General features: G+C 43.9%; 1 protein-coding gene and 1 long non-coding RNA gene across 9 annotated transcripts in view; one reads left to right on the top strand and one right to left on the bottom strand.

The window, feature by feature from the left end:
- The window catches only part of LOC102064449 (uncharacterized), a 178,843-nt gene that overhangs the window by 18,103 nt on the left and 137,308 nt on the right, over positions 1-23,432 (bottom strand). The window lies entirely within an intron of this gene.
- PAX2 (paired box 2) overlaps positions 1-23,432 on the top strand; it is an 84,075-nt gene that overhangs the window by 27,799 nt on the left and 32,844 nt on the right. For all 8 annotated transcript variants that reach the window (XM_074544879.1, XM_074544885.1, XM_074544878.1 and 5 more), the window contains exons 4-5: positions 6,798-6,883; positions 8,906-9,025. In XM_074544879.1, the coding sequence (XP_074400980.1) occupies positions 6,798-6,883; positions 8,906-9,025 (206 nt within the window). The remainder of the gene's footprint in view (positions 1-6,797; positions 6,884-8,905; positions 9,026-23,432) is intronic.

Genomic DNA, 23,432 nt, shown 5'->3' with positions numbered 1-23,432 from the left:
TTTAAGCCAGCCAGCCTGGGTCCTGATGGCTCTGTAGCCACAGCTTTGCATAGCACAGCAAATATTCAAGTACACCTGTTTCCCAGGTGGGCAAATGGTTCTTACAGCCACATGCAGCAATTCATTCTAGGGGGTCAGGCTAGGCAACCTATCCTCATGGGGCTGACCTCTGTCAATCATCAGTGCCAGGGCCATGAAGTTGCATACTATTGCTCAGCAGAATGAGGTGGCAGGCCAGGCTCCTGCCTGGCACATCTACTCTCAGAAGGCAGACATCTTCTCCTTTCTTTCTTTCTACCCCTCTTCCTTATGTCTGCACTTGTACCATGTAGCACAGCAGAAGTGGGATGGGTAGAGATCTGCTAGAAGCTGAACGTTAATGCTCTGCTCAAATTAAATGAAATAAAACCATATGGTGTCATCACGGGTCACTGATTTAAAACAACAAAAAAATCCTAGCTCCACTCTAAGCCCTTCAGATAGTAAAACTGATGCTGTGAATTGTGTGTCTTAGAGTGCAGTCAAGAAATGCAGTGAGAGAAATGGGCAGGATTGGGCTTTCTCTCTTGTTCGTAGTGAGCAGGATAACCTGGAACAAAGTGACACTTTTCTCCCCATGTCTGCAGGCATGATGTCAGCCTAGCCCCAGTGAAATTGATGGACCTACACAGATTAACAGCACATACAGAGTCAATTCTCCTCAGAGAGGGCTGGGATTGTCTTTTGAAGTATGTAAGGCATCTCCATTTTAACCTCTCATCTATCTGGAAGCTTTGAGAAAACAGACAATCCGTCTTCATGTACCTTTTAGGACCATCAATCTAATTAATCTATCATACTTGTGCTTATATGCTAACATAGTACATGATCACTCATCTTCTCTCTCCGTTTCCAAAAGGTAGGGAGAAAGTAATGCAATTTTCATGATAGAAGCAAGTTTGAATGTGTGAATATTGCTTGTGGCCCCTGAATATGGCAGAGTTTGAAGGCATTCTGTTGTTTTGGCAGGGAGTGCCAGAGCCCCAGGCCAGCTAGCGAAGAAGCTGCTCCTGCCAATGTCAGCTATTTTTCTGAAGGTTCTAAGTGTTGCAGTAGATTTTGAGAGCAGTAGCTTCTACTGCTCCCACCCTACTTCCTATGAGAAATTATTGGTTGGCTTTTATGTAGCAACTACAGCTCTGATTTTCCCAATTACATCTTCTGTTGCAAATGCAAACACCACCACCAAAGTCTGTGCAACTGAAACACAATTCCTGTTGCCTTTGCCCATTTCCCTTCACATAGAGCCACTGTCAGCAGGGTACGTGTCACTTCTGCTTCAAGCAGGAAAATGAAGCCAATACTGTGCTACAGCTCGCTGAAGCACTTACTTGGCCCCTGTTTATTAGAGAGTCTGAGCTCTTCACTCCTCCTTCCAGCTGTCCTCACTGTGCCCCAGGTGGCACGGCAATGCTCCTATCTTCACACTTCAGGCAGGAAACAGAGCACAGAGAGAAATGCCATTTGTCCAAACTCCTGATGAGAGAGGTCCATGACAGAGCAAGAACTGAAGCCCTTCCCTAAATCGGATTAGGCTCTAACTATCAGACTTTTCTATTTCCCTTCCTTCACCCCCAAATCCCTTGGCTGTTTTTCCTCACCATGTTACAAAGCTTGCTTTCCGTTTTGAACTTTAGGCAAACAAGACTTTCCCTCCCCTCATCTTTTGCTCAACCGTGAATTCAGCTGCGTTTTAACCTACACCCAGAAACATATGACTGCCTCTGTTTGAAGCAAAGCCACATTCAGCGCTCTTTATGCCTCTGCAGCACCGATCTGCAGGTGGGATATTGATGGCTCCATGGGGCTTTCACCAAAGACCCCAAAGCTGCCTCTTCTCATCCGATGTTGTCCCTCTTTGGCAGCATCAGTGGGATGGTCACAAGCCCTTTTGCAGGAAGCCATGTGATGCAGAGGGGGCTCTGTCCCGCTCAGCCCTGCCCGTGTGCCCGCAGGCCGCCTTGCACAGGCAGCCCGGCCCCGCAGTGCAGCCCAGCGCTAATTAAGCAGCGCGGCACAGCAGGGTGTGTGTGCCTTGGCCATCACAGCCTCCCCTGGACACAGCGCAGAGAAAAGGCTGAAGCTTCACAATGTTAGCCTTCCAAGAACCGCTTTAATTGCCCAGTAATGCACACCCTGGGGTCTTGTAATGTGCTTCTAATATGGAGCATTTAAAATATGAATACTCCAAAACAATTACAAGGAGTTTGGTGCTCTGCTGAGTGTGTCCTTCCACCCTCAAAAATAATCCACGACAATGGAATCTGATCAAAGTGAGGATACCAATGTTTTCTGAAACCTGTCAGGGTCTTCTTGAGGCAGCAGGACACAACAATCTTTCCTTCAGTTCAACTTCACTCTGTTCTTCTAGGATTAAGACAATGTCTAGATTGTGACTCCAGATTATTCCGTCCTGCCTTATCTCCCTCTAATCAGCCCTAGTATGGTTTTTTTATTTGAGATACTGTCAAAACACTCTGCCAGCCATAGTAAGAGAGAAGAAACCACCAAGTATGTTAGGCTTTAAGAGAGTTTGGATAGAAATGTCAGAGAAGCAAGGTGAGTTTTCTGCCATCTTTTCTATGTTCTTTTAACAAGTAATTTTTTCACAAGTTTAGAAGTGATTTTTTACTTGCTTATTTACAAGGAGTGAAAGTTCTTCTCAGGAAGCACTCTGGCTCAGCTAATTTTAACTTTAATATTTCTTGTTACATCTCTTGATTAGAGCTTGTTACAATTGTAATACTAGAAGATTTTTGTCTGTCCATCTGTATTCAGAATCAGGAGAAGGAATTCCATTAAAACTGACAAAAACAATGAAATAGAAATCAAACATTGGAAATTCATGACCTATTGTTGAGCATTTTAAAAAGTCAAAGGCATTTGGAAATAAGCTGTTGTTTTCAGCTGGTGCTGTATGTAATATTAAGTCCAGAAGGAGTTACTACAAGCCAACTATAGCAACTCATGAATTCCAGGATGGATGTATAATTCACAGTATGATACTATTTACTGTAATGACATTATATGCCATCACTTAACATAATATTGCATATTAAATTCAGATTGTGAAATGAAGTTCAGTTGCTTTACTGCAATCAAAGATCTATAAATGTCCTGTTGCTGAAACTTCAGAAGGCTATGTGTCAAATCTGTTTATATTATCCAAAACTCAAAGTAGTCAACTTGTACAAAAATCTCCCACCAGAAAATGAAAAATGGGAATTTACAGTAAGTACCAGTTTCCGTTCTTAATTAAATACAAAGGCTGTTATTGGAGCCAGTAATTGTGATGGAATTAGAGCAGGGATGAATTTAGTCCAAAGGGTCAATTTCTCTTGGAAAAAGATGTTTGAAAATATTGGCATTTATCTCAAGAAATCAGCACTGCTAACTGATGTGTCAGGACTTGTGTCCCTTCTGCTTTTGGGAAGGGCTGAGGATGTAATCTGCAAGACTTCCCTTTCTCCAGTGTCTGAAGGCAAGGACAACCCATCAAAGACAGCAAGAGGTGATCGAGGTTCTGTGACCTCTTACACAGCAGTAATCCAGAAATCCTAGACTTGAGGCAGCAGAGCTGGCTTAGTGAGTATTTCAATCCCTACTAAGGGTGAGAAGCTTTCAGCAACACTGAAGCTTAAAGACAGCATTATTATGCTGCATTTGTTGCTACGGGGCCAGGTCAGCTCTGTTCATCTTTCATCTGCTGTTTCATTAGGTGGTCTTTTGTAGGACAGACTCACTTGAAGCCTCTCAAAGCAGCAGCAGTGCTGTCTAGCTATTCTGCTGTTTATCACTGCCCCTAAGTGAATCGACCCAGGGGGATGCACTGCCATGTTCTGTACTGAGCATTAGAGTCCTGAATTTCCCCTCTTTCCTTAAAACACTGGAGTTGAGTCATGACTTTAGGGCAAAGGAACACTGATGGGGAGAATCTTTTCAAGATCTGCCTCTTCTTTTAGCCATAGAAAATACATTCTACCAGATACCTCATTAGGTTCACTGTGCATTTGATGCCACAAATTATTTGACCCAAGCCACTGGAGGCAGCACAGCCAGAACTGCTCTCCTCTGCTCACGGTTTCCGGACACTTTCTTTTGACATAAGACCGGTTTCATTCTTAGGAATGGGATGTTTCTGAACAGAGCCTTTCACCTCTGGGTCACTAGCAGAAATCTGGCCCTGCTTGGTAGTGACCGAAAATCATTACCAGCTGACAGCTACTTGGTGCAATGAGCTGGTGAGTCTCATTCCAGTTCCTAATGGACACATCTCAGTAAACACAGTCACAACTGGCACTAACTGGTGTTCTCAGCCAAGAGACCTCAAACTGAATGGGAAAGGAAATTGAACCTTCCTCTTCATCCCCTGCCTGGGTTTTGGAATATTATGGACAGGCATTTTATACCTGCAGCGTTTCACAGGCTGTTTTTACTCTAAATGGGTTTTTGAAACTTTGCAATTTTCATGCAGCATGATTCAGCACAGCCTGATCTGCCATCTCAGTATAATTAGACTCATCTTATGGTTCCCCTCAGTAGAAGCTGAGGTGTCTGGTGCCATCTCCCAGTACAAATGGAAAATCTGATGTCACATCTCAGTATGAATGGAACCATCTGATGTCACCTCAGTGCTAACAGGACGTTTTATAATATGTCATCTAAGGCTGCAGGGGAAATCTTCTAATCCGTTCACTATGCTACACTACAATAGAACATAACGCAGTATAATGTGTAGGTTAACTTAGACACCCTCAGGCAGATTTTGGATAGACGGATAGATGGATGGATAGAAACATTTATACAAAGTATACATATATTATATCACTCTATTGATTTTAAAAAAGTTCCAGGACTGCCTAGCTATAATGAGATTTTTGAACTTTGTGTTGCGATCAATGAGGGGAATATTATTGGCGTGGAGAATTGATATACCCGCTCTCTGTGGCTTGTTCTGCTCCTGGACTGCCCCTGCCCCCAAGGTGTACGATTCCATCAGACACTTAACCTCTTTTACAGTGTCATCAGGCTAAAAGGAATCTAATAGTGACACGGGACTTGTGCTCAGCACTCTGGCACTATTGCTTTCCTGTCACAAATAATTTATAGCTTTCTATTTCCATCCCTTTGCCTGCACCCCATCCCCTTTTTCTGTTTCTCTGGGCTGGGGGAAATCAATAAACTCACACAACCAGAGTGGCACTTCAGGGGGTTTTAGGGGGAATGCGAGAGAAGAGGGGAAAAAAGAAAAAAAAGAGAAAAGAAGAAAAAAAGTTATATTATTTGCCGTAGCACACTTTTCAGATCAGCTCTTCACCTAGTGCAAATTGTATGACCTCAGAATCTGGCCCTGAGGCCTTCAGACACTTTTTGTATAGGTTCTCAGCAACTGTAGATTAGGGCATCTGGTACCACTGATCTATATGAAGTGAGGAACTGGATCTCCATCCTCAGCTAGAACCTTGACGTTCTCTGTCTCCAACTATGTCCCAGGCACTCCAGCTACAGATCAGGCTTTATCAAGCTTGTAGCAGAGTCTTCTAACATCCTGAAGCGAGATGTTCTCTTTTCCTAAGAAGGCTTCATCCTCAGAAATAGTGTTTTTTAAAAATTGCCCCCACAATGTCTCTGCCTATCTCTATTCATGCCATATCACTCACATTTGCTCTTTGAAGTTTTGCCAACTTACTCTTCAGAACAAATTTTTAAGGGAAGCTCTCAAGTGGACAAATCTATTTGCTTTCACTTTCTGGAGAGATTTTTGGGTACAAAATAAAGCTAATAAAATGCAGGGCTGAGAGTTCCAGAAGCTGAGGCTGAAGAGAATCTGCACCTACACGCCAGCTGGAGTGGCTGAAGAGAGGAGCGGCGTGTTCTAATCTCAGAAAGGAAGTTGGTTTCCATGGCCTCCACAGGTCATGGCTTATTTACTGAGTTCCTTGGTGGAACAGCTGTTCCCAACTCACAGATACCCAATATCTGCCAGTAGTCAGGGACCTTGCAGTCAGGTACTAGGTACTAGTGATTTTCTTTCACCACTGACCTCAGCTGGATTTAAACCAGTGACCTAGAGGTGAAAGATTTCATGTAACAAGAAACAGAGCACTGACAATTACAGTTCAGTTTATTGCCATTCTAAGCTACACTATAAGCTTCGTGATGCTTTTTTGAGTTTCCCATGCTGTGTTCATTCACCACCTGACAAACACCAATTTTTGCCCTGTTTGATGGACCTTTTTTTCCTGGTGGTCTATATCCCATCACCAGTCCCTACAGATGCCTTCCGCTTTCACCTCATTTATGAAGGGCAAGGGCTATGGGCAAACCTTACGCAGTACAAAGTGTTTAGTCGGTTAGAAGGGTACTTTTCAGGTAGACAACAAAATTACAGCTACTCCATTTGTAAATTCAGCAATGTCTCTATTAGCTGTGAAGACTGCACTGTTATTATGCTCACAGACCTGACCATAAATGACAATGCAGCTGTTAACACACAGCAGATCCTGGCTTGCTCACTGAACACCATCCTTATGCAGTGAACACCCAAGTTTGGGATAAAGATGACGGAGCAGAAATAGGATGATTCTCTGACAGCTGGACTATTAAAGCAGAAGAATCAGGACCACAAGGCAAATGAAGCCACTCTGCTGCACTGAGAGCTCAGATCGAGCCTTCAGCTTCTGATATCTGGGATTGTGGGTCTGCAAAGGCACAGAGAAGATGCATTTGAGTTCTGAATGTGCTTCACTCTTTTCCAGGATCATCAGAACCAAAGTTCAGCAACCTTTTCACCCAACACCAGATGGGAGTGGGACAGGTGTGACTGCACCAGGACATACTATTGGTAAGTAGACCGGCATGAGGGGTGGTGACAGGTCAAGTGGAAATAGGGATGAAGCTTAGTTGAGGGAACAAAGTCTGACAAGCAGATGCTAAGCAGAGCAAAAGGGAGGAGGGGTGGGGGGAAAGAAGCCTCCATGAAAATCAGTTTTCTATTCTTGGTCTCCCCTGTTGCAATGCAGAGAAGTGAATCACAGGGAAACTAGCCCAAAGTAGGGGTTTGCCCAAGTGATTCTGCCTTAATGTCCATTTCATCTTCATGCTCTCTCCTTCATCTCCTTATACAGAACTATCTACTGCTGTCCTGTCTAAGCATCAGTCTTCGCCTTTTCCCTTGTCGTTCCTCTGACTCTCTTTTTCCTCCCTACCAGTTTTTCTTCTCTCCTCTCCCTTTGATGGAAATGGTCAATTTTTTAATGGTAGTAACACACAAACATGGGTAAGATATTCCAGCTGCCTCACAACTAAGTTTTTCATTGTTCTAGCTCTGCAGTCAGGTATCCCATGGGTGTATTTCACTGAGAATGCCATGGGAGATGTTTTGCTAGTTTGTTGAGGTGAACAGAAGATGGAGGCTGTAATATAGTGACCAAATGCCTCCTAGTCTGTTTAGAGGTACTGTGTTAGATGTGTGATAAGATACTTTCTAATCTGTGAACTGTGGGGTGGATACGTCTGCTCTTGCTAGGAGAGCTTTATCTAGTGACAAACTAGAGCAGGAAAAACATGCAGTATTCTGGGATACTGTGAATTACAGTGGTTTATTTGTGGCCTAAGACTTTCTTAAATTCTGTTGGTTATGGAGAATCTGCTGCTACACAAGGATTTACCAGAAAATGCTCATCTGCATGGGACAGAGCTGGTAGATATCCTGTACACAAACTGTATTCAGGATTACAATGGGCAAATATGGAAGAACATTTCTGGATGCTCTTTTAATATGGACTTGCTCACTGGACTGGCGATCACTGATCACAACAGATAGAGCTGGCAGATTCCTTCTTGGAACAGCAGTACAATGTCTAGGGAATGCAATGGCTGAGCTGGGGTAGTGATTGTGAGTGCTTCTAGTGGAGACTCATTGCTCTGGGATATTCTAGGAAGTGGGTATACATTGGAGAGTGTTGCAAGGTTCTGCTCCATCCTGAAAGGCTTCTGTTGGATGTATTGATTGCTTCAGATCAGTGCTTTATGAGCTGAATGATGAATAGTGGCCTGTAAGAGAACTGGGATATTCTTTCCATTACTGGGACACACTGGGACACAATAGGTATGCCTGCTGAATGCATAGGTCTACCTGTTCTATTTTCTAAAGGCCTGATTATCACAAAGGGATCATTTCTAATTTGGATTACTTGTCACTTTTGATATATTGGAAATTCATGAGCAATCTTGGACAGCCAGGTGGCCAGAGCATTCTGCCTATTGATATTGGTCAGTACAAAAGGAAGGCACTAGATTTTCATTAATCTGGGTGGTAGTATGTATCACTCAGTCATTCCAGTAGGGAACTGAATTTAATAGGCTAATACTGAAGTGCTTCTAATCTATGCTAAGAAGGTAATTTTTCCCTAAGTGTTTCAGGTTGGCATGTAAGAGTCTAGTCTGCCTAAGACAGAGCATGTGCACTCCTGGTGAAAAAATACTGAGAAGAAATGATCTGGTAAAATATGGATGGCGTATGAGGTCACTAGAGAAAGTGGCCTATGCAGCATTTCACTGGATTACCTTGAAAGCCTGCTCTGAACTGGGATGTAACAACATTTAGCTTCTTGATGAAGTACACTTGTTATCAATGGCCCTGTATTGGAAGGCTGTGAAGCTACAGTATAGCAGTGGACAAGCAAAGCTGGGATGCAGCTTTGCTGGGATACATTAGAGTAAGTCCTTCAACATGAAGGACCAGGAATCTGCTTAGTGCCCAGGCTTTCCTATTAGACTGGTGGCATGCATAGCTTTCAGCTGGGGATCCCTGAGTGCTGTGCTGCTCTCCTGATGGCCCTTTCTCCCTTTTCCTTTCGTCCAGTGCCCAGCACAGCATCCCCTCCTGTCTCCAGTGCCTCCAATGATCCAGTGGGCTCTTACTCCATTAACGGGATCCTGGGGATTCCTCGGTCGAATGGCGAGAAGAGGAAACGTGATGAAGGTAGGGGGAGGGGAGAAGCTCATCCTCCCTTTTATATTCTTTGTCCCCGTGTACAGGCTCCAATTTCGGGCCAAGGTTTGCAGCTGCTCCAGGGGCTAGATCAGTTTTAGCAACAGAGACCAGTTCCCCGCCACTGCCCTGCTGGCTTGGAATGCTCTTCTTCCGAGGCCTTTCATGACAGGCTGCGTCTCCAGACATCTGCTCAGCAGGCAGAGAGCCGTCTCCATTGCTGGAGCTGATCCCAAGTTCATTCACTGCTGGAAACGGCTGGAACTGAGCTCCCCAGGAGCCAGCAGGTGCCCGGACTTTGAACTGTGGGTAAACATGGTTTCCCTGACACACTTGATTTCAAACTAAATGCTATCTTGGAGAAGCACCAGCAATGTGGGAGCTGTCTTTCATTCCCCTTGCAAACAAGTTCCTGCCCTGTGATGTGCCATGAGCTACATTAGCTGGTGATCACAAGGGCCCAGTTTTCAATGAGTAGCATCTACCACAGCAGAGCTGTCATGCTTACAACAGTCTGAAAGCAGAACAGAAAGTCTTCTGAGTATTGTGATCCTAAGGTTGTTTCTAAGCCTTTCAATAAGGCTATAATGAAACAGTATTAAGCTCTCTCCTTTTGCATCCTACTTGCCATGAAGTATTCAGGGCAAAGATCTTGAAATGAATCAAAAGCTGGAGCCTCAGGTCTAAACAGACTGAGTCAGGAGGGGTGGGTAAGGTCTTGGTGCTCTTATGGTGGCTTTCAAACACTTTTCCTTAAGTCTGTCTTTTTAAATTCGATTTGTTCTAAACCTGAGGGCCAGGAGGTGAACTTTTTAAAGATATATTGACTGACCAGTTTGTTGGGTTCAGCTCGGACTTCAGTATGTTGTGTTGCTTGTTGCATGGAAAGACCTCTTAGGACAGGTGGCTCAGGGTGCTGTGTGTGCTGTAATCCCAATGCTGTGCAGTGCAAGAGAACATGAGAGTTCTCTGTGATATGTGCTGAGAAGAAAAAGCTCTCCTGAGACAGATGCTGCATTCCTTATACAAAGTAAAACTAGAAGCAAGGACCCAATCCAGCTTCTGTAAAAGCAAATGGGAAGATTTTTGCTGATGTCATTGGAAATGGGATCGGGGCCCCGGAGGAAGATCCATTTCCCAGCTAGATGGCAGTAGGGCCCAGCTAAGAAAAAAGTGTAGCAATGGAAGGACTGAGTCAATGCCTCAAAGTCAAAAAATGTCAGGAATAAAAGACAAGTACTGCAAACCTTTCTAGCATTTTCCATCATTACATACACAGGAAATAGTGACATTTCAAATTGAATGACATGTTTCTCTAACAGTTGTGCAGATCTCCTGGCAGTTATTTGAGGGCTTTGAGAATCCCTGTTCTCACGCAGTCCAATGTGGTGATCACCATCTCTCAACATGGTGTCTCCACACCTCATTAGAAATTAAGCTCTTCAATCTGGCTTTAGCTACTATTCCGGCTATACCTGGAAAGATCATCCCACTTTAGATGCAGCCACACAGTCCCTTCCAGCCTCAGAACCTGAGCTTTCTTTGGAACAATACAATTAAACACAGAAACAACACAGCAGCCATCTAAGACTGTGACACTTCACAATGATATATTGACGGTAAGAACTAGTCTTTGTGTCTGTCCTTAATTCATTCCAGATTTGATTTAGGCAACTGACACTATGCAGCTCCTTGCTGTTGGCCAAGTGCCCAAATATCCTACTAGGAATCAAAAAGGTTCCAACCAGACAATCCTGCAGATGTTGTTTGTCTTTAGCTCTCAGAGTTTTAGGTGGCAGTTACATGATATGGTTGCAACTGCCTTAGATAACAGCCTTAATCCTGCCATCCCAGTTATCTGCTGCAGGGACACATGCTCCTGACCCAGAGAAAGCTCACATGAGACCTCCAGCTAGCTGCTCAACATCTCTAACCATGAGTTGAGTTATCTGGGCTCACACTGGCCTTCAGAAATTATGAAAAATATTGTCCCTTTGCGAGGCTGAGTCGTAAGGTTAGAAGGGTGCAAGGGGAAGTTTTGCAAAGCCAGTGATCCTCACTCATTCCTGGGCAGTCTCTTCTGTAGCTCTGAACATTCTGATTGTTTCTAGTTGAGATGGGAGTAGGAAAAGTTTGTCAAGAGATACAACGTATTTCTTTCATATTCATGCTGGATGCCCAGGGCTTCTGAACACTTTTTTGCAGTTTCTTTCTTAACTTCAGGTTTTATTCTCACATTGAAAAGCCCTTGTGAGCTTTGCACATCTACTTTCCAAGCATTTAGGGAGTGGTTCTTCCCTAAAGGAGGCAGAAGAAACAGCAGTGCTCTCTCTTTCTTTCCGCTCTGTTGGACCAGCTCTGCTGTAAGGATTCCTCTGTGAGGAATGCAGTTCAGCAGAAAGGGGAAGTACCAAACTGTTCCTGAACCACCAGTTCTGAAAACCTTGTTAGCAACCTCTGTGATGGCTGGGGGGAACAGGGTAGGAGAAAGACAGAGAAGCTTCTATGTGAGCACACCCCCTCCCCCAGGTCCTCCTTGCTGCAGCTGGTGTCTACATTAGACAGTAGCACAGATGATTAAGAAGAAGAGAGATAATTATGTGTCAAGATGATGTAGCAGAACTCCCGATTGGACAGAAAGAGCCAGACGGATGCATGAGGTGGGCTCGGAGATGGACGCTGACAGCCAGGTGTGTCCCCCACATGGAGTTAGAGGAAAGAGTGGGAATCCCAACCTACCAAATACACTGGTTGAAAGTGCAAGGGTGGCCTGGGTGATGTATGACATTGAGAGAGAGCTAGCTGGGAAGCAGCTCTTAGTGTCTACTAGTCACAACATGGAACTGTTGGCCATGAGTCTTTCCTCAAAACTCAGTATGTCCTTCTCAGGTGAATGCCAAGAATGGATGGTCAGGATTTGCCTTGCTAAGACCAAAATACACTTTTTTTTTCAGTTTATAACCAGTGATTGCAAAATTTCTGACTTTTGTGATAAAGCTGGTCTCCTGTGATTTTGAAAATAATTTGACTAAAACGTTTGACTAAACATTTGTGTAGCACTGTGGGCATTGCCAGTGGAGCTGTAATTTCCCTCTGACCTTACACCCACCATCACTTATACTCACCATCTTCCAAAGGCAGAGGTCATCCTGCAGCATGTGATGACTTTCTCAAGACCAGTGAGGGTCTTACACTATCAAGTTGCATCAGAAAACATGAATTCCTGACTCTTTATGGTTTGAGTGTTGTAGTACTCTGTGTTGGCAGGCCAACCAGCAGGGTCATTGCCAGACTAAGAAGCAGCAATATAATATCCAGAAGGACAAAGTGGAAGAATATGCAACTATTTCTGCTTTTTCATAATCCCTTAATTGACAGCTAAAAGAATGAGAACTGGGGTGACCTAGAGGCACTAACAAAAACTTAGTGTCACTCATACTGTAGTCTTGAGCATGGTACAAGGAGAAAAAAAGGAGAAATGCCGAGAAAGTGAAAGACAGATAAATAGAAAGATAGATAGATAGATAGACAGATAGATAGATAAGTAATTAGATAACAGGAAAAGAGTATATCACGCTGCTGCCAGCATGGGTATATAGAGTATATAACACTGCATCTTCAGCTGGGTGAAACTTCAGCAATTTTTACGAAACCATTCTTATGAGACACGGCCCTTTCTTTCCATAATAGACTGCAAACACACTTCCTGTCTAACCCTAAATTCTCATTTGGGATTCATCTTCTAATGAGGTTGGTGCTGTAACATTCTCAGCATTATTAATCTTGGTCCTTGACAGTATCTGTAGTATTTGACAGCATTACTGGCAATAATATCTGCAGTGCTGACAATGGCAGAGATAATATCCCCCAGTATTATCGACATTAGCGGGGATCATATCTGCAGCCTGTTATTGGTGGGAGCAGACGTAATGTGTCCAGTATTATTAGTATCAGTAGTAATAAAACCCAAAGGCTTGTTAGTGTGATCAGCGCTAATATCAGCACTAGGTTTGTGGGAGAGGAGGGGACTGAGTGATTGCTACTGTAAATGGCAATAATACGGTGTTTGCAGTGAAGGAATCCCCCAAACAGAGATGGGGGAGCAAGCCTGAAAAGGCAGAAGTCCCTTCTTCCCATCCTTCACTTGTCATTTGGATGATTAGAGTGAGTTACATGGATGCCTAGTAATGCAGGGCTGTGTCAGTGCAGTGGGACAATGAAGAGTCACCAAGATTTCTACAGATCTGGTGGCGTTTTCCAAGAAGAGTTAACTGTATCAGTGCAGATGGTTCACCATACTCCTCAAAAGGAATTGGGCCGTGCTGAACAGGGTGCTACCACTATCTGTAGGAGTATCTGCACTGCTAATCCTGGAGCTATAGGATAGGCAGCATCACTGCCCTTCTCTTTGCTACTGCTTATATAATTTTCTGACTGTTATTGCCATAAGATCCTCTACTGAAAATCAGTGCTTTTGTTACAGGTGGCTTTCTCTTTCCTCACTCCAAATGGGAGGACTCTGAGTGCAGAGCAGGGTCTTGACAGTGTTCAGCTTGGGACTTTTCCTACCTTGTTGTGATCTGATTTTCATATAGGAAAAGTAAAAATGCCTCCTTCTGATGAAGTGCGAGGCAGGGACATCTGTGACAGTTCCACTATTGGAAGTTGTTTTTTAAAATACTGCCCCAGGACATAAACTGTTTTAAAGACTTGGGTTCAAAATTTTCTTCAAGTGGAAAGTAACATAGAGCAGAGGTGTGTAATGTGTCTAAGTTTTTGAGCAGGTATACAGCAGCTGAGTATGCCACTGCAAGTATGATCCCATTTGCGTTGTTCAGAGTGGCAGGGATAATACGGTGTGAGAGACACAGCTATGATATTTCAGACGACTGTGTCATTGTCAGTGGCACACAATATGTGTTTGCAGGCAGTTTGGTTGTGGTTATCCTGTTGTAACTATCACTATAGGTTGTGGGTTTGTGATGCTAATGATGAGATTAACTGTATCACTACTTGGTCTGCTGCCCCATTACACTCAAGGCCATTACACTCTTCACAGGAGCAGCTCTGAATTGTTTTTTGTGGTATGTTTGCATCACGGCATGCAGTAAGGGTGTTTCAACATGGTAATTGTTGGTTCACTGGTGCAGTTTCTACTGTGCTGTCACTGCAATTCATAGAGTTGTTACTGCAGCTGATATAATGTGTTGGTTGAAAATAGACTGGCCATGACAGTGAAGTCAATACAGCTATGTCACTGCAGCACCATATTCAGAATGGTGTGATATTAGTGTTCCACAGCATGCTGGGGTCATTTCAGAACATACAGTGTGCTTATGCTGTCATCTGCACTATGGTGATGCTTTGCTTATGCTGGAGTTGTACCAGAGCAGAGGTCTAGCCCAGAGCTGTCCTATGGGGAAATGCATTCATTCATTTTTCTATGCTGCCTGCATATGTTTGCTAAGAATATGAATGAGTCATTCCACTTGACTGTGTCATGGCCTGATGTATGTCCATCTCTGGGCATAGTAGGTATATTTCTGTTCTCCTCAAATCCTAATAATTGTTGAAGACAACAGGGTCTGTTTGGACCCCTGCAGGTGATGGAACAGCACTACTGTCTGTGGCGAGCCTGAATTGTTTCACAGTGTGATTTTTTGTCACCACAGCTTACTTGTTTGTGTTATTCTATATGGCTGCTTTATTGCAGGTCAGCAATAGTCTTAATGATACCGGAGACACATGCAGTTATATTGCCTCAGGTGCTAACCCTATGTTCCAACCATCACACAGAGTTGTGGGGTGTATACACAGCAGTTTATGGATGTGCAGATGGGCTGAGCAGATTCTGGAGTCTTTCAAACTCTCACAGTGTTTTTCTCCTACTTTCTCTGGGACTGCTGTTTTATGCAGCATGGGTGAGTTTCCAGTGACTGGCAGCTTGCAGAAATGGTCTATCTCTGCAAACAGGTGCAGTCACAGGGGACCAGGCTCACTGTGTTCATACACACAAGTCTAGGAAACACTCCCTGCCATTCTAGACGAAAATATAAATTGAAGAGGGAGTTTATTCCAAGTGATCACCCACTTCTCCCTCCTGAATGTCTTCAGCTAGTGAGACCCCTGGAAGGACATAAGAAAAACACCTGCTACTCGTCCTGCACCTCTATAAATAAGCTGCAGGAGGATGTCAGAAAAGGGAGAGTGTGTATAGGAAAACAGAGGAGGGGGAAACTGGATGAAGCAGAAGACAGTGAATAAGCAGCACAGCACTGACAGAAATGCAGAAATGTGGGCTGCTGCGCCAGGAATCTGGAGGTTAGTCTGTAAGCAGGAGAAACAGGATACATGTGTTTGTGTGAGGTGTGTGCACATACGCTGAGAGTTTGGGGAGTACACATTGCTCAGAAAGAAGTCAGGTAAGGGAGAGTTAACAGCTTACATCACAGAAAGCAGTTTGGACAGAATGCCCTGCTTCCAGTGCTGCTTAGTTTGGCAGGGGCTGCTATTCTCTGAAGACAAGCTGGTCTGGCTGCAGTTGTATTTGTGTGCATCTCTGATTGTGTATTTGTATCTCTAGGAATGCACGCCTGTTTGGTGTTTGTATTTCTGTGTTAGGATCACTGGTCTCTACTTATCTGTGCTTGTGTACTGGGGTGAGTGGCAGGTTGGACCCGTATTTTTGTGCATGCCTATGGAGACCTAGAAAATGTGTATGTTAAGCTGTGTATAATATTGCCTAGGACGACGATGGGTACTGTGGATCATATGGATGTCTGGGCATGTATGGCTCAGTATTAGTGCTATGTATTTTTATGAATGAGAGGTATTTGTATTCACATTTTGAGACTATATGTGAATGTTGTATATTTGTATGTATATTCTGAGAGTATGTGTTGTTACATACTTGGAGTATCAATGTATCTTTGTGGTTGCTGGATATGAATATGTAGCCTGCTAATGCTGTGCACTTCTGTGTATAGTTTGTACAGATGTGTATTTGCATTGAGGTTATATATTTGTGTGTATGCTATATATATATTTATATATACACATATTGGTTGTTCTTGCCTGTATAAAGGCTGTTTATTTATGTAAATATTTTGTATTTGTTTACATTATTTGATTCTGTACATGTTAATTTAAGGAAATTACTTTGAGTTACAGGCTTTCATTTAGTTAGTGTACATATACTTTTGTAAGTTATTTGTTTATTCAGAAATTACATTTAATTGACATGCACCTACATTAGTACCTCTGTGTGTCTCAGTTTGCATTCTTGTGTCTTTAATGTTAATTTGCTATGTTTTGTGAGTGCTACTTATGCATAGAGCTTTCCTTTACATTTATTTGTGTGAGTACCGTAAGTGTGTGGTTTTCTGACTAGTAATTAGTTTGTGGTTAGATATTTTTCCACTTTTTGACTCATTCTTGGGAGCTAACATGTCAACAGGAGTCAGTCAGCTACAACTCCTCCTAGTGTCTCTGGCTCCTCAATGATTCTACCTGTGCAAAGGCTGGTCCCCAGTTTTGCTAGATGCCTGGTTCTCTGGATCTTCTTGTTCACTTTATATGAGTCTTACATTGGGTCTGCCTGCAATCATGGAGGTGGCTGTTATAAGTTGTCATGGAGGCAAAGAGTATGGGTGTCCGAGGGCATGGTGTCTGAACCCATGAGGGTCCCAGGTTAATGCACAGTGGATGACAGAATCAACTGCAAAAGGAATCAGAAATAGCTGGCAATGTGCAGGCAAATGGTATTTTAGAGGGTTGTTGGTATAACAGTGGATGAGGATGCCATGACAAGTGAGAGACACTGGTTTGGGGTCAAGTGACATAGCAATGAGACATAAGGGCAATACTACCATGGAATAAAGGTGACATGGCACTGACACAAAACATGGGTCATGGTGACATGCCAATGACTCAGGCTGATCTGTCAGAACAGGGAGAGCTGGGATCTGTCCATCAGCTGAATAAGGCAAGGGAAAACAGGAGGAGGAGGGTGAAGAAGATCAGAGGCAAATCAACAGACCTGTACCTGGGCTGTAGGACCCAGATCACCAGTAGTTTGGGACATCCAGTGTCTCCACAGGATCAGGTGTGTCCTGGTGTGAAGGGCCAGGACAGCCTGTAAGCAGCGGCTGTTTGCTCACAGTGATGGAGAGCAGGGATAACACAGTGTCGACATCAGGTGGTGGCCATGGTAGCCTGTGAAGGTAGCCATGCACCATGGGGACTGTGGGCAGGGGCATTATTCCCAGTTGGTGGAAAAACAAAGAACCTAACAGGCAGTAAAACAAAAACAAAGGAGACTTGGAAGCACCTGACAGCCCTAATTCATCACAGCCCAAGATTTTTTTCCCCCCTCATGTTCCCATTATATTTGTTTGTAAAAGTGGAAATCAATTTTGAAGGTAATTTTCTGGAAAGAATGGAAGGGAGGTGGGAGGGCCGGATAAGGCAGAGATGGCAAGAGGAAAAAAAAAATTTAGGCCAGGCACAGCCCAGGGGCAGCTCTTGGCAAGGTGAAAGAAAATTGCATATTCAATCTCCATCCATGAATCTCCCTTGCTGCTGCCCGCCTCCTGCTCGAAAACAATGAAGGCTTTCTCCCCTACGCTGCACAACGCCTGAGTATCAGCGCTCACTTTAACTTCAGGGTCATTAATTCACCTGATTATTGCAGGAGAGGAGAGGGTTGCAGAGGCATCCATTCTAAAGAGCCCTCCCTTAGCTCATCCTTTGATTAGTTCAGGGTGGGGGGAGTTTAGATAATGTGTTGTCTTGGACACAGTTTAAAATGGGAGGGGTTGAAGAGGGGGTGGAAGGAGGTAGAGAGGAAAAGATGTGGCCCAGCTTGCTGTGGAAGGGAGGGTTGGAAAGCAGTCATTCTTGCATCCCTCTGCTGTGGTGTTACTGCAAATTAAAAGTAGCATGTTCCACTTCGTAGCTATCTTTCAGGGAGGGGAGGGGCATGGGTATATGTCGGCATGGGGATGGGGGGGATCTTATCATTGCTTCCTCAGCAGCCCAGCGTAGTGTCACCCTGTGAGGTGACATTTGAATTTACAATTCCGCAGAGAAAAGCCATTAATTCACAAATTAACATTTCTCCCTCTCTCTCTCTCTAGCTCTTTCTCTCTCTCTCTCTCTCTATCTCACATGGATGTGCAAGCAATTGAAAAGACAAAGGAAATAGCCTTAAGGAAGAGACTTTACTGCTACTCTGTCTGTGCAGAGATTGCTACTACTGCTTCTAGATAGATAAACCAATTACCTGAGCTGCTCTGCTCATGGCAGCCTGCTATTACCTCCTTTTGTAGAGCTGATTCCATTGCCGGATTACACTGTGTGTATCTCATTAATGTAAACCAGCATGATACTGGGCACTGTTTCTGACCCTTCTTTCCATAGCCCCTTGCTCTGCAGTGGAAGAGGGAATGGGGAGAGGAGTTGAAGAGAGGTGACAGTAGGCACAACATACTTCCTAGAGCAGGCTACACACAGAGCTTGTTAGAATAGCTGGGCTAAGCTTAGAGGAGATGGGAGCTTCCCTTCTGTGGAGCAGATCTCATGACATTAACCCTGATCTCTTCCATGTCTTGGTGAGCACCAAGGGTGCTGTGCAAGAGGCCTCATGTATGGGCACCAGGTATGGGCAGTCTCTTGCATTCTCAGCTCTACGTGGAGTTTTCAACAGGTGTAGAAATGCGTGTGGCAAGCAGACACAGAGGTGTGAGTACAAAAGCTGCATATCCATGGCTATTGCACACGAGTGACTGACTCACAGAGGAACACAACAGAGCTCAGAATACGAAGCAAGAGTAAGCACTTCAGCTTACAGATTGAGAGGGCCAGATTTCTCTGTAGTGCAACTCTACTGAAAGCAAGTAAAGGATGTCTGTGGACATGTTCTCGTCTAAGACAAACACAAGACACTACTTCTACACAACCCTGCTGACTTCTAAATCCCTCCTGTTGCTCTTTTCTGCCACTTTCTTTCTCATATACTTCTGCTATCACTGCTGCTGTGGCTACTTGGATGGCACCCACAGACACACACACACACCCACAGACACACCCACACTCACAGACAAACCCACACCTACACACACGTAGGCACTCAGCCACACCCTGGTGCCACCGCAGGCACACATCTGTGACACTGCCAGCCTAGCTATGCAAACTCATACCTCCGCAGGCACAGCTTCTCGCCACCTGCTCTGGTGAGGTCTCTTCAGTGGCTCCAAGACTACCTGCTGCAGGACACACTGGCAGTCAACTTTCTGAGCATCTTCTGGCACTCTCTGCAGACTGCCTTGTAGGAACATGCTGGCTACCCTGCCTTTTAGCCTGATCACACAGCTATATGTGTTTGGGGAGAAAATGTCCAAGCAGTGTTCTTTAAATAAAGACTTGCACATACTAAAGTGCAGTTATCCAGGTAAAAGAAAAATGGACGAGAATGGCTGTTTCTAGAAACCTAGTCTCCATATGCTCAGTGGTTGGAGCATGTGCCTTTCTTCAGCATTGCCTTGGGTCCTTAAATCTTCCTAAAAACTTATCCTTTTAACAAGAGCATCTGCCTCTCTGACATTTCCTGTGCCCCACACCGTGCACAGCACATGGCTGGGGAGCATCATCCCGCAGCTGGTGCTGGAAGACGGATCACGATCAGCGGAGGAATCGGCAGGCAGTGCCAGTAATTCAAACCATCCTGACCGTTCAGTGAACCTGAACCTGCTGACCTTGACAGCACTAGACAGAAGCGGCCTCAGGAATCCCAACCTTTAGAGAGGCATTGGCTGGAGGATAGCTCCTACTCTCTCCCTTTCTTTCTTCCTTTTTTTCTTTCTATTTGTGATCACATCCAGCAGCCAAGGGGGCCCAACAGTCAGTCCCCAGTGCACCAATTAGCTCCTAATTTGGCTATCTCTGCACTCCCAAATCTACATCAGTGTAACGTTAAGCATCGCTTGCTGTTCATAGATGTAAATCATTCCTTTAGAGGAGTGTCTTCTTGTGCTAAAGGAAAACACTAAGCACCTTGTTCTCAGTCAGGGCCACTGAAACCCCTCCTCCCAAAATGGGAGCTGCTGCTCCTGCTGTTTGGAAGGAAAGCAGAAGCTCTTTACTTCCCTAAGTGATAGTATCAGATCCTCTGGCCTTGTTTCACTGGATCCCAGGGGAACAACAAGATCTCACTAAGCGATTAGCCCGTGAGAATCTTGACTGGATAGATGAGGGGCAAGGAGGCAATTTGATTGGAGGGGAGAAAGTAAGAAAAACCAGTGTGTTTAATTTTGTCACCAGACCTTGCTTGAAAAAAATGCAGTTTGTGAACATTTTATGATGCTTGCAGGACTTTCAGGACTCCAGCTATCTCTGCTGATAAACCAGCATTTTGTGTTGATCTGCAGAGGCTATTCTAAGCTCTAGGATATTGCATGTGAGGAATAGCTCTCTTAATAGTAGATGGCTGGAAAGAAGCAATTACAGATACATATTTGTATCCATCTATTGACACACACCATACATGTTCTGTCTTCTGTCTCCATCCACAGCTCTTTGAAGATGATTTTTCCAAGAATCAATCAGATAAAATAAAGGATGCTTTAAATAGGTGTCAAATGCAATTCATGCCCATCTTAAGGCCCTTTAAAATGTCAGAGTTTTGTTAAGAGACCTAAAAATAATGCCTGGATTCACATTTTCCTTTTACTTTTCCTTCATTCATCCAAGCATCCTACTGCTTACATCCCAATAGGTTCAAAGTAGAAAGGCCTTTTCCCACAGAGGTCAACAGCTGCAGAAAAACACATACGAGTACAGAGCCAGAACAGGAGCCAGGTCATGGGTATCATGGTTTCCTTTTGGATGTGCATCAGGTCAGGATTTCTTTCTCTCTTTGGCCCTGCCTTTTTTTTTTTTTTTTTGTCAGAGGAGCTATTCTGGTTTTAAGCTAGGGGATCTGCATTGCAACAGATTGGTAGACATCGGATTAAACCTTAATGAGGTGATTGTTGTTATGAAATGTTCATCAAACCTTGAGTGCCTTGTACTCCTCTCTTAAATGCCCTAGAAAAGGCTGTTATAAAGGACAGGTATACTTCCATGCCTGGTTTCCCAAAGGACTTGGTGCTCTTTTGCTTTGGCTTTTGGCATCTAGTCTGATAAGAGGTAGGCCTTGAACAGAAGGGTTGACTTTCCAAGAAGATCAGAACTGTTCTAGAGTTTGGGACAACTTTATTAAATCCAGCAAACAAAAAACAATACTCCATTAGCTAATCCTCAAAGATACTTGTGGCTTTTCTCTGCAGAGACCTCACTTGTTTGTGAAACTGATTGCTGCCCATGGCTGGGCCCTCTCTTGTTTGGAGACTAGCTCTTACAATTTGGAACATATTGCAATATACATTTTATAGAGGTCACATCAGTATGGGCTCCTTCATGAACCTATAATGGCCTTTGTGTGACCTCATGCAGAAAGATGACAAATTATTCTAATGGTTAACAGTTATTATAGGAATGAGGATTAAAAAAAAAATTTTGCATGGTGATGTTTCAAGCAGATTGCTGCCTACTGCAAGCCTGTAGCTCTTTTATTGCATGGCATTTCACAATTACCCATCCTGTATCATATGTTGTTTATTAACCTTCCCATTCTTAAGATCTCATTTTCTACTGAAATGTGACTGACTCTCAGGTGGACCATGGCAGATGTTGAACAATACAGAGCATCAACTGTGAAATTTTGCTGTGCCATGTCCAAATGAAACCACAGGAGAATTAAGATATGCTGTGGGTAATCACTCAGGCTGGATTTTGTTCAGGACAGCCAGGTTAATGTCTGCACTCTTGCAAAAAATGCCATGGGAATTTTAATGACTCTGAGTGATTGGAGCCTTTGTTTTATGGCACGTCAAAAATGGCAGCTCTAAAAACACTCTGCTTGAATACTGGTTTAGTGCTGACTCAGAAGAGCTTCCAATAACATGATTCACAAGTATCTGGCTCAGGGGCAGGTACAGAATCCTTTGACTGATGAGGTTAAGGTAAAAGTGTACATGAGGGGAAAATAGGTGGAATGAAAGGAAGGGAAAGTCTAGAGGGAAACAGGAGGAAAGGAGGCATATTAGTGGGGGACCAAGCCGATGGAACCAAGCAGTCTAAAGGGGAATTCATATTTTCTAGACTGCCCATGGTCTGAACCAGATCCACTCAGTCTATATGCTGGTGTCTTCTCAGCGCTCTCCACTGGAATCTCAGGGATTCCCACAAACTGGGAGGTGGAACTGGATGGTGACAGTCAAGCTCTGGGCTCCCTGCTTTGTGTCTAACCATCCTGATTGCAGTGTTGATTTCCATGTCAGGCAAAGCGCTGCTTGAGGAAAAAAAAAAACCCTCCAAGTGTGGCGGTGTCAGCGCTCGCTGTTGTTCGACAGTGTAAAATTAAATTAATAAAGCCCCCAACACAGGAAAACATAACAGGAAATTAATGGCCTTTACTGTCGCTCTGATGCAGTCATTTGCAACCCTGCTTTCCGCACCAAAGACTTCATAAATGCAAGCAGTTTCTCTAAACAAGCATAGTTAGGGCTGCATGCGATGTAATTTTTTGTGTTGCTTCTCTCCTTTGGAGCTAACAAAAGCCACCCCTTTTTTATATGCTCACCAAGCGGGGATCCTGCTGAGAAGTAGCTCCCCAACAAACATGCTTAGGAAGATGAGAGAAGAGAGTTAAGCCACACCAATGATGCTGACAGCATCACCTTCTCTGGTAGAGGGAAAGCATAGCTCAGAGCTCCCTGCAGCAGCAGCTGTACCCGAAGACACTGCACTACAGGCGGTGTTGTGGACACCACAACACCATAACAGCATAAATCAGCATAACCCTTCTGATAACTTTTAGGATGTGTAAATCAGTATAACTACTGAATGCAAGAGACTTACAGATTTACACTGACCAGAGGATCTGGCTCACTGTATGAGAATGCCAGTTGCTACTCTGTCAATGTAAACAAAGCAGTGTACTGGATTCTAGAGGCAGCTGCATTTCTGTTTGTATAACAGTCAAACCTAACAGCACTAGTAAGAGATACTGGACCTAGGAAACTACTACCTAGGTTAAAATTCCTTAGGAAACTACTACCTAGGCTAAACTTGCACACCCACACATGCTGTAGTATGTGTTGTATACACATCTGAGACAGCTGCTTGCATCCCAACACCTGGAAAGACTTTTGCTGGCATTTTCAGTTAGGCTGATGTGCTGATTTTTATTATCCAACACAGACTTAGTTTCCCAGATGCTCTTGTCCAAATTTGCAATCATACACTTAGATACAGTAGTAAATACATATGATTTTCATATGCATATACACACTTCCTT

The sequence above is a fragment of the Zonotrichia albicollis genome, chromosome 7 (assembly GCF_047830755.1).
Source record: "Zonotrichia albicollis isolate bZonAlb1 chromosome 7, bZonAlb1.hap1, whole genome shotgun sequence".
In the NCBI taxonomy this organism is placed as follows: domain Eukaryota; kingdom Metazoa; phylum Chordata; class Aves; order Passeriformes; family Passerellidae; genus Zonotrichia; species Zonotrichia albicollis.
This window is presented reverse-complemented; position numbering and strand designations above follow the sequence as displayed.